This window comes from Carcharodon carcharias, chromosome 5 (assembly GCF_017639515.1).
Source record: "Carcharodon carcharias isolate sCarCar2 chromosome 5, sCarCar2.pri, whole genome shotgun sequence".
Taxonomy (NCBI): Eukaryota; Metazoa; Chordata; class Chondrichthyes; order Lamniformes; family Lamnidae; genus Carcharodon; species Carcharodon carcharias.
The window spans coordinates 5,016,386-5,029,957 of record NC_054471.1 but is presented as its reverse complement, the minus strand read 5'-3'; the positions used below and the strand labels follow the sequence as shown (position 1 = coordinate 5,029,957).

Here is a 13,572-nt window from a genome sequence, read left to right as displayed (position 1 = left end):
AACACTGTGTCCAGTGCTGGTCAGAGCCAGCGTGAACACTGTGTCCAGTGCTGGTCAGACCCACCGTGAACACCGTGTCCAGTGCTGGTCAGAGCCACCATGAACACCATGTCCAGTGCTGGTCAGAGCCACCGTGAACACTGTGTCCAGTGCTGGTCAGACCCAGCGTGAACACTGTGTCCAGTGCTGGTCAGACCCAGCGTGAACACTGTGTCCAGTGCTGGTCAGACCCAGCGTGAACACTGTGTCCAGTGCTGGTCAGAGCCACCGTGAACATTGTGTCCAGTGCTGGTCAGACCCAGCGTGAACACTATGTCCAGTCAAAACCACTTGGGCATTGGGAGATGCTGTCGAGGTAGTGAAGATAGTTCAGGGTAGGTAGATTGGAATATTGCATCAAATTAAAAACTGCGAGGAGAGCTGGTGGGCTCAGGCTCGAACTTTGTAAAGATAAAGTTAGGACTAAGTTAGGACTAATGTTCAGAAGCTCCTCTTCGCTCAGAATTATCTTACATGGAACAGCTTTGCAGCTACTGTAACGGTGGTGACAAATCAGAAGTACATTTCAAATCCTCTCTGGCCACAGGAGAGGTGCCAGAGGACAGGAGCACAGCAAGTGTGGTCCTGTTATTCAAGTAGGGTAGTACAGATAAACCAGGTAATTACCGGTCAGTGAGTCTATCAGTGGTAGGGAATCTATTGGAAAAAAATTCTGAGGAACAGGATTAATCTCCACTTGGAGAGGCAGAGATTAATCAAGGATAGTCAGCATGGCTGTGTCAGGGGGAGATCATGTCTAACAAATTTGATTGAATTTTTCAAGGAGGTGACTAGGTGTGTAGATGAGGGTAGTGTAGTTGATGTAGTCTGCATGGACTTCAGTAAGGCTTTTGACAAGGTCCCGCATGGGAGAATGGTCAAGAAGGTAAGAGCCCATGGGATCCAGGGCAATTTGGTAAATTGGATCCAAAACTGGCTTAGTGGCAGGAGGCAGAGGGTGATGGTCGAGGGGTGTTTTTGTGATTGGAAGCCTGTGAGGAGTGGTGTACCACTGGGTTCGGTGCTGGGACCCTTGCTGTTTGTAGTGTACTTTAATGATTTAGACGTGAATGTAGGAAGTTTGATCAGTAAGTTTGCAGATGGCACGAAAATTGGTGGCATGGTAAATAGGAGGAAAGCCTTAGACTACAGGAGGATATAGTTGAGCTGGTCAGAGCAGTGGCAAATGGAATTTAATCCTGATAAGTGTGAGCTGATGCATTTTGGGAGGACTAACAGAACAAGGGAATACACAATGAATGGTAGGACCCTAGGAAGTACAGGGGATCAGAGGGACCTTGGTGTACATGTCCATAGATCCCTGAAGGCAAGAGGACAGGTAGATAAGGTGGTTAAGAAGGCATATGGGATATTTCCCTTTATTAGCCGAGGCATAGAATGTAAGAGCAGGGAGGTTATGTTGGAGCTGTATAAAATGCTGTTAGGCCACAGCTGGAGTACTGTGTGCAGTTCTGGTCGCCACATTATAGGAAGGATGTGATTGCACTGGAGGGGGTGCAGAGGAGATTCATCAGGATGTTCCCTGGGCTGGAGCATTTCAGATATGAAGAGAGACTGGATAGGCTGGGGTTGTTTTCCCTGGAGCCGATGAGGTTAAGGGGGGACCTGATAGAGATATGCAAAATTATGAGGGGGCATTGATAAGGTGGGCAGGAAGAAACTTTTCCCCTTAGCGGAGGTGTCAATAACCAGGGGACATAGGTTTAAGGTCAGGGGCAGGAGGTTTAGAGGGGATTTGAGGAAACATTTTTCACCCAGAGGGTGGTGGGAATCTGGAACTGAGTCTGAGGGGGTAGGAGAGGCAGATACCCTCACAACATTTAAGAAGTATTTAGATGAGCATTTTAAACACCAAAGCACACTGGGCTACAGGCCAAGGGCTGGAAAACGGGATTAGAGTAGATAGAGGCTCGATGGCCGACACAGACACGATGGGCTGAAGGGCCTATTTCTGTGCTGTATAACTCTATGACTCTACTTTAGGAAACAATTGAATGCTGCAATGGGGTGAATCTGTTCTCTTTCTAGATAGGTGGGACTCAGATGGACTGAATGGCCTTCTGAATCTGTGCTATACTTTTGCTGCCATCTAGTGCTCCAGAGTGTGATAACAGGATGCCAGACTCAATTGGGATAGGAACCTCCACCAGCCCATCAAGAACTCCTTACAAGTTGATAGAAATCTCATGTGGAGGGAGGGTTTTTAACCCCTGAGCCAATAGAAACCAGCCAGATGTCTCAGAAAGAGGATCCTGAGCTGAGGAGGGCCCTCTGGGTCACACAGGAAACTTTGGGCCTCTCCTCCACAACCCCTACTTAGCTTAGTGCCGGGGTCCACCCTCCAGGCCTCCTGTCATGTTGCTCAGTAAGAGTCTCAGGGCAGGAGCGTTGTTGGAGGGAGTGTGTAACATATGATTCTGCTGCTCAGGTAGAGCTGTGACCCTCAGGTTGCAGATAGACTGTTCAGCAAGAGCCCCTTGAGATCGCCACACTGCCCCTAACACCTGTATCTTGCCCATCTTCTAGGCTCTGGAATTCCTTCCCTAAATCTCTCACATTATCTTTACAGTGCAGGAAGAGGCCATTCAGCCCATCCAGTCTGCATTGGCTCCCTGAAAGAGCATTCCACCTCGTCCCACTGCCCTGCCTGATCCCCATTACCTTGCACATTCTCTCGTTTCAGATACCAATCCAATTCCTTTCTAAATACCTCGATTGAATCTGCCTCCACCACCATTTCAGGAAGATCGTTCCAGACTTCAACCACCCTCTGGGTGAAAAAAAATTTCCTCACCTCAATTTTACTCCCTTTGCCAATTATTTTAAATCTGTTCCCTCTAATTCTTGATGCTCCCTTGAGTGGGAACAGTTTCTCACCATTTACCCTGTCCATACCCCTCAGCATCTTGAATACGTCTATCAAGTCTCCTCTCAGCCTTCTATTCTCCAAGGTAAACAGTCCCAACGTCTCCAATCTATCCTCATGGTTACAGTTCTTTATCCTGGGAATCATTCTTGTGAATCTCCTCTGTATTCTCTCTAATGCCTTCACCTCCTTCCTCAAGTATGAGCCCAGAACCAGACACAGTAAGGTGACATAGTGGTATTGTCTCTGGATTAGTGCTCTACGGACCTGGGTTTGAATCCCACCACAGCAGATGGCGGAGTTTGAGTTCAATAAAATGTCTGGAATTAGAAGTTCATTAATGGGAATGAAGTCTGCTGTCCTTACCTGGTCTGGCCTACATATGAATCCAGACCTACAACAATGTGCTTGACTCTTAAATGCCCTCTGAAATGGCCTAGCAAGCCACTCAGTTGTACTGCAGAGGTTCAAGAAGGCAGCTCACCACCACCTTCTCCAGGGCAATTAGGGGTGTGCAATAAATGCTGGCCCAGCCAGCAACAGCCACATTCCATGAATGAATAAAAAATATGAGGCCTAACTGGTGTCTTATACAAGTTCAACATGACCTCCTTATTCATGTACTCAATTCCCCTAGTAATAAAGCCCACAATACCATATGCTTTATTAACTGCTCTCTCAACACACCCTATCATCTTGTGGAAATTATTATTGTATTTAATGTGTAAAATACCTTTATGAAGAATGTTTGTTACTGAAGATCAAATGATCTTTAATAGCCAATAGGAGAGTAGCGCAGGACACCTCAGTAGTTAGTACTACAGAGATAGAGTTTGAAGTGAAAGCACATGTGTAGTTGCTGCTGAGTACCTTTGTAAATAAACAAGAAGTATTCCACCTAAGAAGTGTCTGCTGATCAACTCAATCAATAGTGCCACCTCTTACATCAAACTGGCAATGAGGATCTACAGGATCCAACACATCTTCACTGACTTATGTACATATACACTGAGATCCCTCTGTTCCTGCACCTCCTTTAGAGTTTCTCCCTTTATTCTATACTGTCAAAATGGATCACCTCACACTTCTCTGCACTGAACTGCATCTGCCACTTCCCCATCACAATTGACAACGTTTCCAATTTTCGTACCTGCAGATTTTGAAATCAAGCCCTGAACACCACAGTCTGGGTCATTAGTATATATCAGGAAGAGCAAGGGTCCCAACACTGACCCCTGGGGGACTCCACTATTCCAACAATCTGGAAAAACAACTATTTATCACTACTCTGCCAATTTCTTATCTAAGTGTCTACTTTCCCTTTCATTCCATCAGCTAGAATTTTTTTCACAAGTCTGTTGTGTGACACTGTGTCAGATATCTTTTGAAAATCCATATACACCACATCAACAGCATTTTGCTTATCAACCTCTCTGTTATCTTCTCAAAACACTCCAGGAAGTTAGTTAAACATGATTTTCCCTTCATGAATCCACGCTGTCTTTCCTTAATTATCCTGCAATTGTCTAAGTGATTATTGATTTAATCCCATACTATAGTTTCCAGAAGTTTCCCTCCCACTGAGATCAAACTGACTGGTCTGTAGTTACCAGCTTTACCCTTGCACCCCTTTTTGAACAAGGGTGTAACATTCACAATTCTCCAGCCCTCTGGCACCTCCCCTGTGTCTAAGGAAGACTGGAAGGTTATCACTAGTGCCTCTGAAATTTCCACTCTCACTTCCCTCAGTGCTCTTGGATGCATCTCATCTGGTCCTGGCACCTTATCTATTTTGGGTAAAGATAGTCTTTCTAACACCTTCTTCCTCTCAATTGTAAATTCCTCGAGTGTACCAGTTACCTCCTGTCTCACCTCGGCCTGGGTAGCATCTTTTGTAAAGAGAGATGCAGAGTACTCGCTCAATACCTCTGCTATTTCTCCAGCCTCCATATTCAAGTACTCTTTATTAATTGGCCCAACTCTTTCTTTTACCACCCTTTTACTATTTACTTGCTTGTAGAAGACCTTGGGATTCCCTTTTGTGTTCCTGCCAGCCTCTTTTCATGCTCTCTCCTTGCTTTTCTTATCAGTGTTTTCACTCCCCCTCTGGTCCTTCTGTATTCAGCCTGATTCTCCATTGTATTTTCTACCTGACATCTGTTGTACGCACACTCCTTCCTTTACATCTTTACCTCTATCTCTCTCGTCATACAGGGTGCTCTGGATTCATTTGTCTAACTTTCCTCTTCAGAGGAATATATCTTGACGTTGCCTGCAATACTTTTTCTTTGAAGGTGGCCCATTGTTCAGCCACTGTCTTTTCTGCCAACATTTGATTCCAACTCACTCGACTCAGATGCATTCTCATCCCATCGAAGTTGGCTTTACCCCAATTACTTATCTCTGCTCTGGATTGTTCCCTGTCCTTTCCCATGATTAACCTAAATCTTATGATACAATGGTCACTGTTCCTTAGAGGCTATCCCACTGATATTTGATCCAATTGGACCAACTCATTCCCCAGAACCAGGTCCAAAGTACATGTCCTCTCATTGGACTGGAAACATACTGCTGCAGAAAATTACCTTGAGCACATTCCAGGAACTCTCGCCCCTCTTGTCCCTTTGTACTATTCCTAAGTCTATATTTGAATAATTGAAGACCCCCATTATGATTACTCTATAATTCCTCTCTGCCCGTGGGGGAGGTGGCAGAGGACTGGAGAACAGCTAATGTGGTTCCGCTATTTAAGAAGGGTTGTAGAGATAAGCCAGAGAACTACAGGCCAGTGAGTCTCATGTCAGTGGTAGGGAAACTATTGAAGAAAATTCTGAAGGAGAGAATCTATCTCCACTTGGAGAGGCAAGGTTTGATCAGGGATAGTCAGCATGGCTTTGTCAGAGGGAGGTCATGCCTAACAAATGTGATTGAATTGTTTGAGGAGGTGACCAGGTGTGTAGATGAGGGTAGTGCAGTAGATGTAGTTTATATGGATTTCAGCAAAGCCTTTGACAAGGTCCCACATGGGAGAATTATAAAGGAGGCAAATTTACATGGGATACAGGGTAATTTGATAAGATGGATTCAGAATTGGTTTAGTTGTAGGAGACAGAGGGTGATGATAAAAGGATGCTTTAGTGACTGGAAGCCAGTGTCCAGTGGTGTACCACAGGGATCTGTGCTGGGTCCCCTATTATTTGTCATTTATATAAACGACATAGATGACTATGTGGGAGGTAGGATTAGTAAGTTTGCGGATGACACAAAGATTGGCCGGGTAGTTAACAGTGAGGTTGAGTGTCTTGGGCTACAGGAAGATATAGACGGGATGGTCAAATGGGCAGATAAGTGGCAGATGGAATTTAACCCTGAAAAGTGTGAGGTGATACACTTTGGTAGGAGTAATTTGACAAGGAAGTATTCAGTGAACGGCATGACACTAGGAAGTTCTGAGGAACAAAGGGACCTTGGCGTGTGTGTCCATAGATCTCTGAAGGCGGAGGGACATGTTAGTGGGGTGGTGAAAAAGGCATATGGGACACTTGCCTTTATCAATCGAGGCATAGATTACAAAAGTAGGGAGGTCATGTTGGGGTTGTATAGAACCTTGGTGAGGCCACAGCTGGAGTACTGTGTGCAGTTCTGGTTGCCACATTATAGGAAGGATGTGATTGCACTGGAGGGGGTGCAGAGGAGATTCACCAGGATGTTGCCTGGGATGAAACATTTAAGTTATGAAGAGAGGTTGGATAGACTTGGGTTGTTTTCGTTGGAGCAGAGAAGACTGAGGGACGACCTGATCGAGGTGTACAAGATTATGAGGGACATGGACAGGGTGGAGAGGGAGCAGCTGTTCCCCTTAGTTGAAGGGTCAGTCACAGGGGGACATAAGTTCAAGGTGAGGGGCAGGAGGTTTAGGGGGGGTTGAGGGGAAAAATCTTTTTACCCAGAGGGTGGTGAGGGTCTGGAATGCGCTGCCTGGGAGGGTGGTGGAGGCAGGTTGCCTCACATCCTTTAAAAAGTACCTGGATGAGCACTTGGCACATTATAACATTCAATGCTATGGGCCAAGTGCTGGTAAATGGGATTAGGTAGGTAGGTCAGGTGTTTCTCACGTGTTGGTGCAGACTCGATGGGCCAAAGGGCCTCTTCTGCACTGTGAGATTCTGTGATTCTTGCACCTCTCCTTAATTTCTTTATGGGTGAGCTGTAAATTGGTGTGTGGTAAATAGTGAGGAGGATAGCTGTAAACTGCAGGAGGATATCAATGGGCTGGTCAGGTGGGCAGAGCAGTGGCAAATGGAATTCAACCCGGAAAAGTGTGAGACAATGGGAAATGGAAATGAAAGCTAGCCTCAGTAATGGTAACCATGACAACTATCATTGATTATCAATAAGTTAAGAAGAGGTAGACAGCTAAGAGGGGAGTTGAGGAGAAGTTTTTTCATCCAGAGGGTGGTGGGAGTCTGGAAACAGTCCCCAAACAGTAGTTCAGCAGTAGGGCACAGTATAAACCAGGAAATACCTGGGAGCATGGCAATAATCATGGGTGATTTTAATATGCATTTAGACTGGACTAATCAAATTGGCAAGGGTAGTCTCGAGGGAGAGTTCATAGAACATATTAGAGATTGTTTCTTGGAGCAATATGTTGTGGAACCAACCAGGGAGCAGGTTATTCTGGAATTGGTTTTGTATAATGAGATGGGATTAATTAATGATCTCATCGTAAAGGATCCTCTAGAGAAGAGTGATCATAGCATGATGGAATTTCAAATTCAGTTTGAGAGCGAGAAACTTGAGTCCCACACCAGTGTTCTGGAGTTAAACAAAGGTAACTACATAGAGACCAGATTTAGCTCCAGTGGACAGTGCAGGAAGACTACAAGGTAGGACATTTGGTGAACAGTGGCAGATATTTAAGGAGATTTTCAATTCCTCCCAAGTAAAATATATTCCAAAGAGGAAGAAAGGTGGTAAGAGGAGGAAAAGCATCCGTGGCTAAGCAAGGAAGTTAAAGATAACTTAAAGGCAAAAACTAAGGCTTGCAAGATCAGTGGCAGGCTGGAAAATTGGGAAACTTTTAAAGATCAACAAAGGGTTCCCAAAAAAAAAAACAAAGGTAAATTATGAAAGAAAACTAGTGCAAAATGTAAAACCTGACAGTAAAAGCTTCTGCAAGTATTTAAAAGGAAAGAGAGTAGCCAAAGTGAATGTTGGTCCCTTGGAGGATGAGACTGGGGAGTCAATAGTTGGGAACGCAGAAATGGCAGAGACGCTTAATCAATATTTTGCCTCAGTTTTCACAGTGGAGGACACTGGTATCACCCAATAGTAACAGGTAGTGCAGAGGGTATAGAGAAGGAGGAACTTAGAACAATCACTATCACTAGAGAAAAAGTACTGAGCAAACTATTGGGATTAAAGGGTGACAAGTCCCCAGGACCTGATGGCCTATATCCCAGGGTGTTAAAGGAAGTGGCAGCGGAGATAGTAGATGCATTGGGTATAATATTCCAAAATTCCCTGGATTCTGGAAATGTTCCAGTGGATTGGAAAATGCTAATATAACGTCCTTATTCAAAAAGTGGGGGGAGGCAGAAAGTAGGAAACTATAGACCAGTTAGTTTAACGTCTGTCATTGGGAAATTGTTGGAATCCATTATTAAGGAAGTAGTAATGGGACATTTGGAAAGTCAAAATGCAATCCATCAGAGTCAGCATGGCTTTATGAAGAGTAAATCGTGTTTGACTAATTTGCTAGAGTTCTTTGAAGATGTGACAAGCAAAGTGGATAATGGGGATCCTGTAGATGTAGTATATCTGGACTTCCAGAAGGTCTTTGATAAGGTGCTGCATAAAGATAAGATCACACAGAGTTAGGGGTAATATATTAGCTTAGATAGAGGTTTGGCTAACCAGCAGAAAGCAGAAAGTTGGGATAAATGGGTCTTTTTCAGGATGGCAAGCTGTAACTAGTGGGGGGCCACAGGTTTCGGTCCTTGGGCCCCAACTATTTACAATCTATATTAATGACTTGGATTCAGGGACAGAAGGAACTATAGTTAAATTTGCAGATGACACCAAAATAGGCGGGAAAGTAAGTTGTAATGAAGAAATAAGAAATTTACAAATGGATATGGACAGGTTAGGTGAATGGGCTAAAATTTGGCAGGTGGAGTTTAACGTGGATAAGTGTGAGGTTACACATTTTGATCGGAAGAATAAAAAGATGACTTATTATTTAAATGGAGAGAAACTTCAGAATGCTTCAGTGCAGAGGGATCTGGGTGTCCTCGTGCATGAATCGCTGAAAGCTAATATGCAGGTACAGCAGGTAATAAGGAAGGCAAATGGAATTTTGGCATTTATTGCTAAAGGAATAGAGTATAAAAATAAGGAAGTGTTGTTACAACTGTACAAGGCATTGGTGAGACCGCACCTGGAGTACTGTGCAGAGTTTTGGTCCCCTTACTTGAGGAAGGATGTAGTTGCATTGGAGGCAGTTCAGAGGAGGTTCACTAGATTGATTCCAGAGATGTGGAGCTTGTCTTATGAGGAGAGATTGAGCAGTTTAGGCCTGTACTCACTAGAGTTTAGAAGGATGAGAGGAGATCTAACTGAGGTATATAAAATGCTAAAGGCGATAGACAAAGTAGACATGGAGCGGATGTGGGGTATTCTAGAATGAGAGGCCATAGTTTTAGGCTAAGGGATGGTAGATTTAAATCAGAGATGAGGAGGAATTACTTTTCTCAAAGGGCCGTGAATCTGTGGAATTCACTACCCCAGAGTGCAGTGGATGCTGAGACACTGAATAAATTTAAGGAGGAGATAGACAGATTTTTAATTAGTAATGGGTTGAAAGGTTATGGAGAGAGGGTGGGAAATTGGAGTTGAGGCCAAAATGAGATCAGCCATGATCATATTGAATAGCAGGGCAGGCTCGAGGGGCTGAATTGCCTACTCCTGCTCTTAGTTCTTATGGAACTCACTACCTGAAAGGCTGGTTGAGTCAGAAACTCTGGTAACATTTAAGAAGTATTTAGATATTCACTTGCGTTGCCACAGCCTCCAGGGCTATGGGCCAAGTGCTGGAAAATGGGATTAGTGTAGTCAGATCTTTGTTGACCAGGGTGGACACGATGGGCCGAATGGCCTCCTGTGTTGTAATTGCCAATGAGTCTATAAATTTGTTTCTCCACCTCCCTTCCACTGGTTGGTGGGCTATATACTGCACTATGTTACTGCACCTTTTTCATTCCTTATCTCCAGCCAGAGAGTTCCATCCCTGACCCTTCTGGAACATCCTCTCTCTCCAGCACTCTGTCTTTAATCAGTACTGCCACTCCCCCACCCACCACCCCTTTCCTGTCTCTCCTAAACACCTGTACGGTCCCAGTGTGGACCACGATCTCGGACTGTTCACCCTCCCCCAACAGAATGTCCTGCAGCCACTCTGTGACATCCTTGACCCTGGAGTCACGTCTACAACCGCAGAAATGCCTGTCTGCTCCTCTGACTATGGAATCTCCTACCACTATATCTTTTTCATCTTTCCTCTCCCTCTCCTGTGTAGCTGAGCCACACACTTGGCTCTTGCTACAGTCCCCTGAGGAACCATCTCGCTATCCACAATAGAAAGGTGGCTACAGAGCGAGATAGCTTCCGGGGATTCCTGCACTACCTGCCTGGTTCTTTTCGATATTCTGGCGGTCACCCATTCCCTCTCTGCCTGTGACCACCTCTCTAAAAGTGCTATCCACATAATCCTCAGCCTTGCGGGTGGAGCAATGATTCCAGCCACCACTCAATCCAGAGCTCAGGTTTCTGCGGCTGGTGTTGTCATCGAGGGTACTTCATGTCTGCACAACTTCCCACATCCCGCTGGATGCACATCCCACATGGTTATATCTTAAACTTTCTATAAAGTGTTTACTACAGTGTGGTATAATGTAATAACTCACCAACCATCTCTGCTATAGAGTCTGGACAGGCCTATACTTACCAACTAATCAACATAATGGGACTCATGTAATGTCACATAGGTTTTATCTGTAAACTGCTGGCTCTCTCTTTAAACTGCTTGAAGCTCTCCGACCTCTCCAGTTAATTACGAGTTACTAACTAACCTACTCCTTCTGCTTCACCCAAGTGTAAATCAAACGTTGGAGGCTGAAAAAGAGAAAGGATCACCTCTTCACCGGACTCCCAACTCAGCAAGCTCTGCCTCTTACACTAACCCTTACCTAAAGCCTCTTTCCCTCTGTGCACCGAATTCCCACTTTGAATCAAATTCCTAAGTGCTCACTCAGTCTCCGTCTCCCTTATTGAACCTGTCTGCCACTCTCTTCTCCTTTAAGACCCTTGTCCATGATAATGCTTTTGGCCATCTGCTGTACTCTGTGGCTCAGTCACGTTTGGTTTGTGAAGTGCCTTGAGAGTTTTATTAAGTGAAAGGTACTATCCAAATACAAGTTGTTGTTAATTATCAGAGAAGTATTTTGTTGGGTCTCTCGCTGATTTGATGTGTTATCCTGTCTTCTAGTCTCCATCGATGGAGTGGAATGGAATGATGTCAAATTCTTCCAGCTAGCTGCACAATGGCCTACTCATGTCAAATACTTCCCTGTGGGAATATTCGGCTACTCCAAGACCGTGTGACGAGTGGGATCAGACTGTGGGTACTGCTGCCCTACCTTTTCCTGTGGACTAACTCTGATTCTGGCACTGACCTGGTGGGTTTTTATTTAAAAGCTGGAGGGAAAAGTTGACCTGTTTTTTTTTTTAATTTAAGAACCACATGATTCAGCGTGGATCACAGACTGTGAGGGCCTCTGACAGCTCTCCTCACAGATGCACTTTTCACAAGATTGTCGTCTACCTGAATTTGTAACTTTGAAATAAAGAAAAGAACCAGGAAGAAAGTTCCCTGGGTAAAACTCAATGGACCCTTTTCTTACAATATTCTGGTGAACTGTCACAAACACTGCACTTCACACACAGGGTTTAATCCTCAAACTATAACACAGGGGGGAAAGAGAGGAACATTTCCATTTACCCACTCTCAACAGTCCTGATCTACAGTTAGTGACTGCCCCTCATGATATATTATATATATATTTATAGAACATAAGAACTAGGAGCAGGAGTGGGTAATTCAGCCCCTCGAGCCTGCTCTGCTGTTCAATACGATCATGGCTGATCTTATTTCACCCTCAACTCCAATTTCCCGCCCTCTCGCCCCATAACCTTTCAACCCGTTACTAATTAAAAATCTGTCTATCTCCTCCTTAAATTTATTCAGCGTCCCAGCATCCACTGCACTCTGGGGTAGTGAATTCCACAGATTCACGACCTTTGAGAAAAGTAATTCCTCCTCATCTCTGATTTAAATCTACCACCCCTTAGCCTAAAACTATGGCCTCTCACTCTAGAATACCCCACAAGGGGAAACATCCACTCCACGTCTACTTTGTCTATCCCCTTTAGCATCTTATATACCTCAATTAGATCTCCTCTCATCCTTCTAAACTCTAGTGAGTATCGGCCTAAACTGCTCAATCTCTCCTCATAAGTCAAGCAGGAACACAACAGGTAGGAACAGGAGGAGGCCATTCAGCCTCTCAAACCTGTCCTGCTGATCTGTACCACATTTACCTGCCATTGCTCCCTATCCCTCAGTACTTTTACCTAACAAAAAACTATCAAACTCAGTCGGGAAAGCTTCAATTGACCCCCAACAACCACAGCTTTTGCAGGAGAGTTCCACATTTCCACTCTCAGGCTTCCCTTTGAGTCACTAGCCAGTGAATCCAGCTACAAGGAGGATCAGACCACTCTGCTGATGTTCAGTGTTGAGGCTGACACAGGAAAGACCAATCTGGGGTACCATACCATGTTCAGGACAGTACCCCAGTGAGAGTCAGTTTGGACCTGTACCCCAGTGAGAGTCAGTTTGGACCTGTACCCCAGTGAGAGTCAGTGTGTGTGGGACCCGTACCCCAGTGAGAGTCAGTGTGTGTGGGACCCGTACCCCAGTGAGAGTCAGTGTGTGTGGGACCCATACCCCAGTGAGAGTCAGTGTGTGTGGGACCTGTACCCCAGTGGGAGTCAGTGTGTGTGGGACCCATACCCCAGTGAGCATCAGTTTGGACCTGTAACCCAGTGAGAGTCAGTGTGTGTGGGACCCATACCCCAGTGAGTCAGTGTGTGTGGGAGCCGTACCCCAGTGAGAGTCAGTTTGGACCTGTACCCCAGTGAGAGTCAGTGTGTGTGGGACTGTACCCCAGTGAGAGTCAGTGTGTGTGGGACCCGTACCCCAGTGAGAGTCAGTGTGTGTGGTACCCGTACCCCAGTGAGAGTCAGTGTGTGTGGGACTGTACCCCAGTGAGAGTCAGTGTGTGTGGGAACAGTACCCCAGTGAGAGTCAGTGTGTGTGGGACCCATACCCCAGTGAGAGTCAGTGTGTGTGGGACTGTACCCCAGTGAGAGTCAGTGTGGGACTGTACCCCAGTGAGAGTCAGAGTGTGTGGGACCCGTACCCCAGTGAGAGTCAGTGTGTGTGGGACTGTACCCCAGTGACAGTCAGTGTGTGTGGGACTGTACCCCAGTGAGAGTCAGTGTGTGTGGGACTGTACCCCAGT

The 13,572-nt window shown here is 45.3% G+C and overlaps 1 protein-coding gene across 1 annotated transcript in view; it reads left to right on the top strand.

Moving 5' to 3' along the window:
• The window catches only part of LOC121278340 (phosphofurin acidic cluster sorting protein 1-like), a 765,476-nt gene extending 753,603 nt beyond the window's left edge, over nt 1–11,873 (top strand). Inside the window, 1 exon segment of the mRNA XM_041188648.1 lies at nt 11,475–11,873. Within this exon segment, the coding sequence (XP_041044582.1) occupies nt 11,475–11,590 (116 nt within the window). The 3' untranslated portion in view covers nt 11,591–11,873.
• The last annotated feature ends 1,699 nt before the right edge of the window (nt 11,874–13,572 follow it).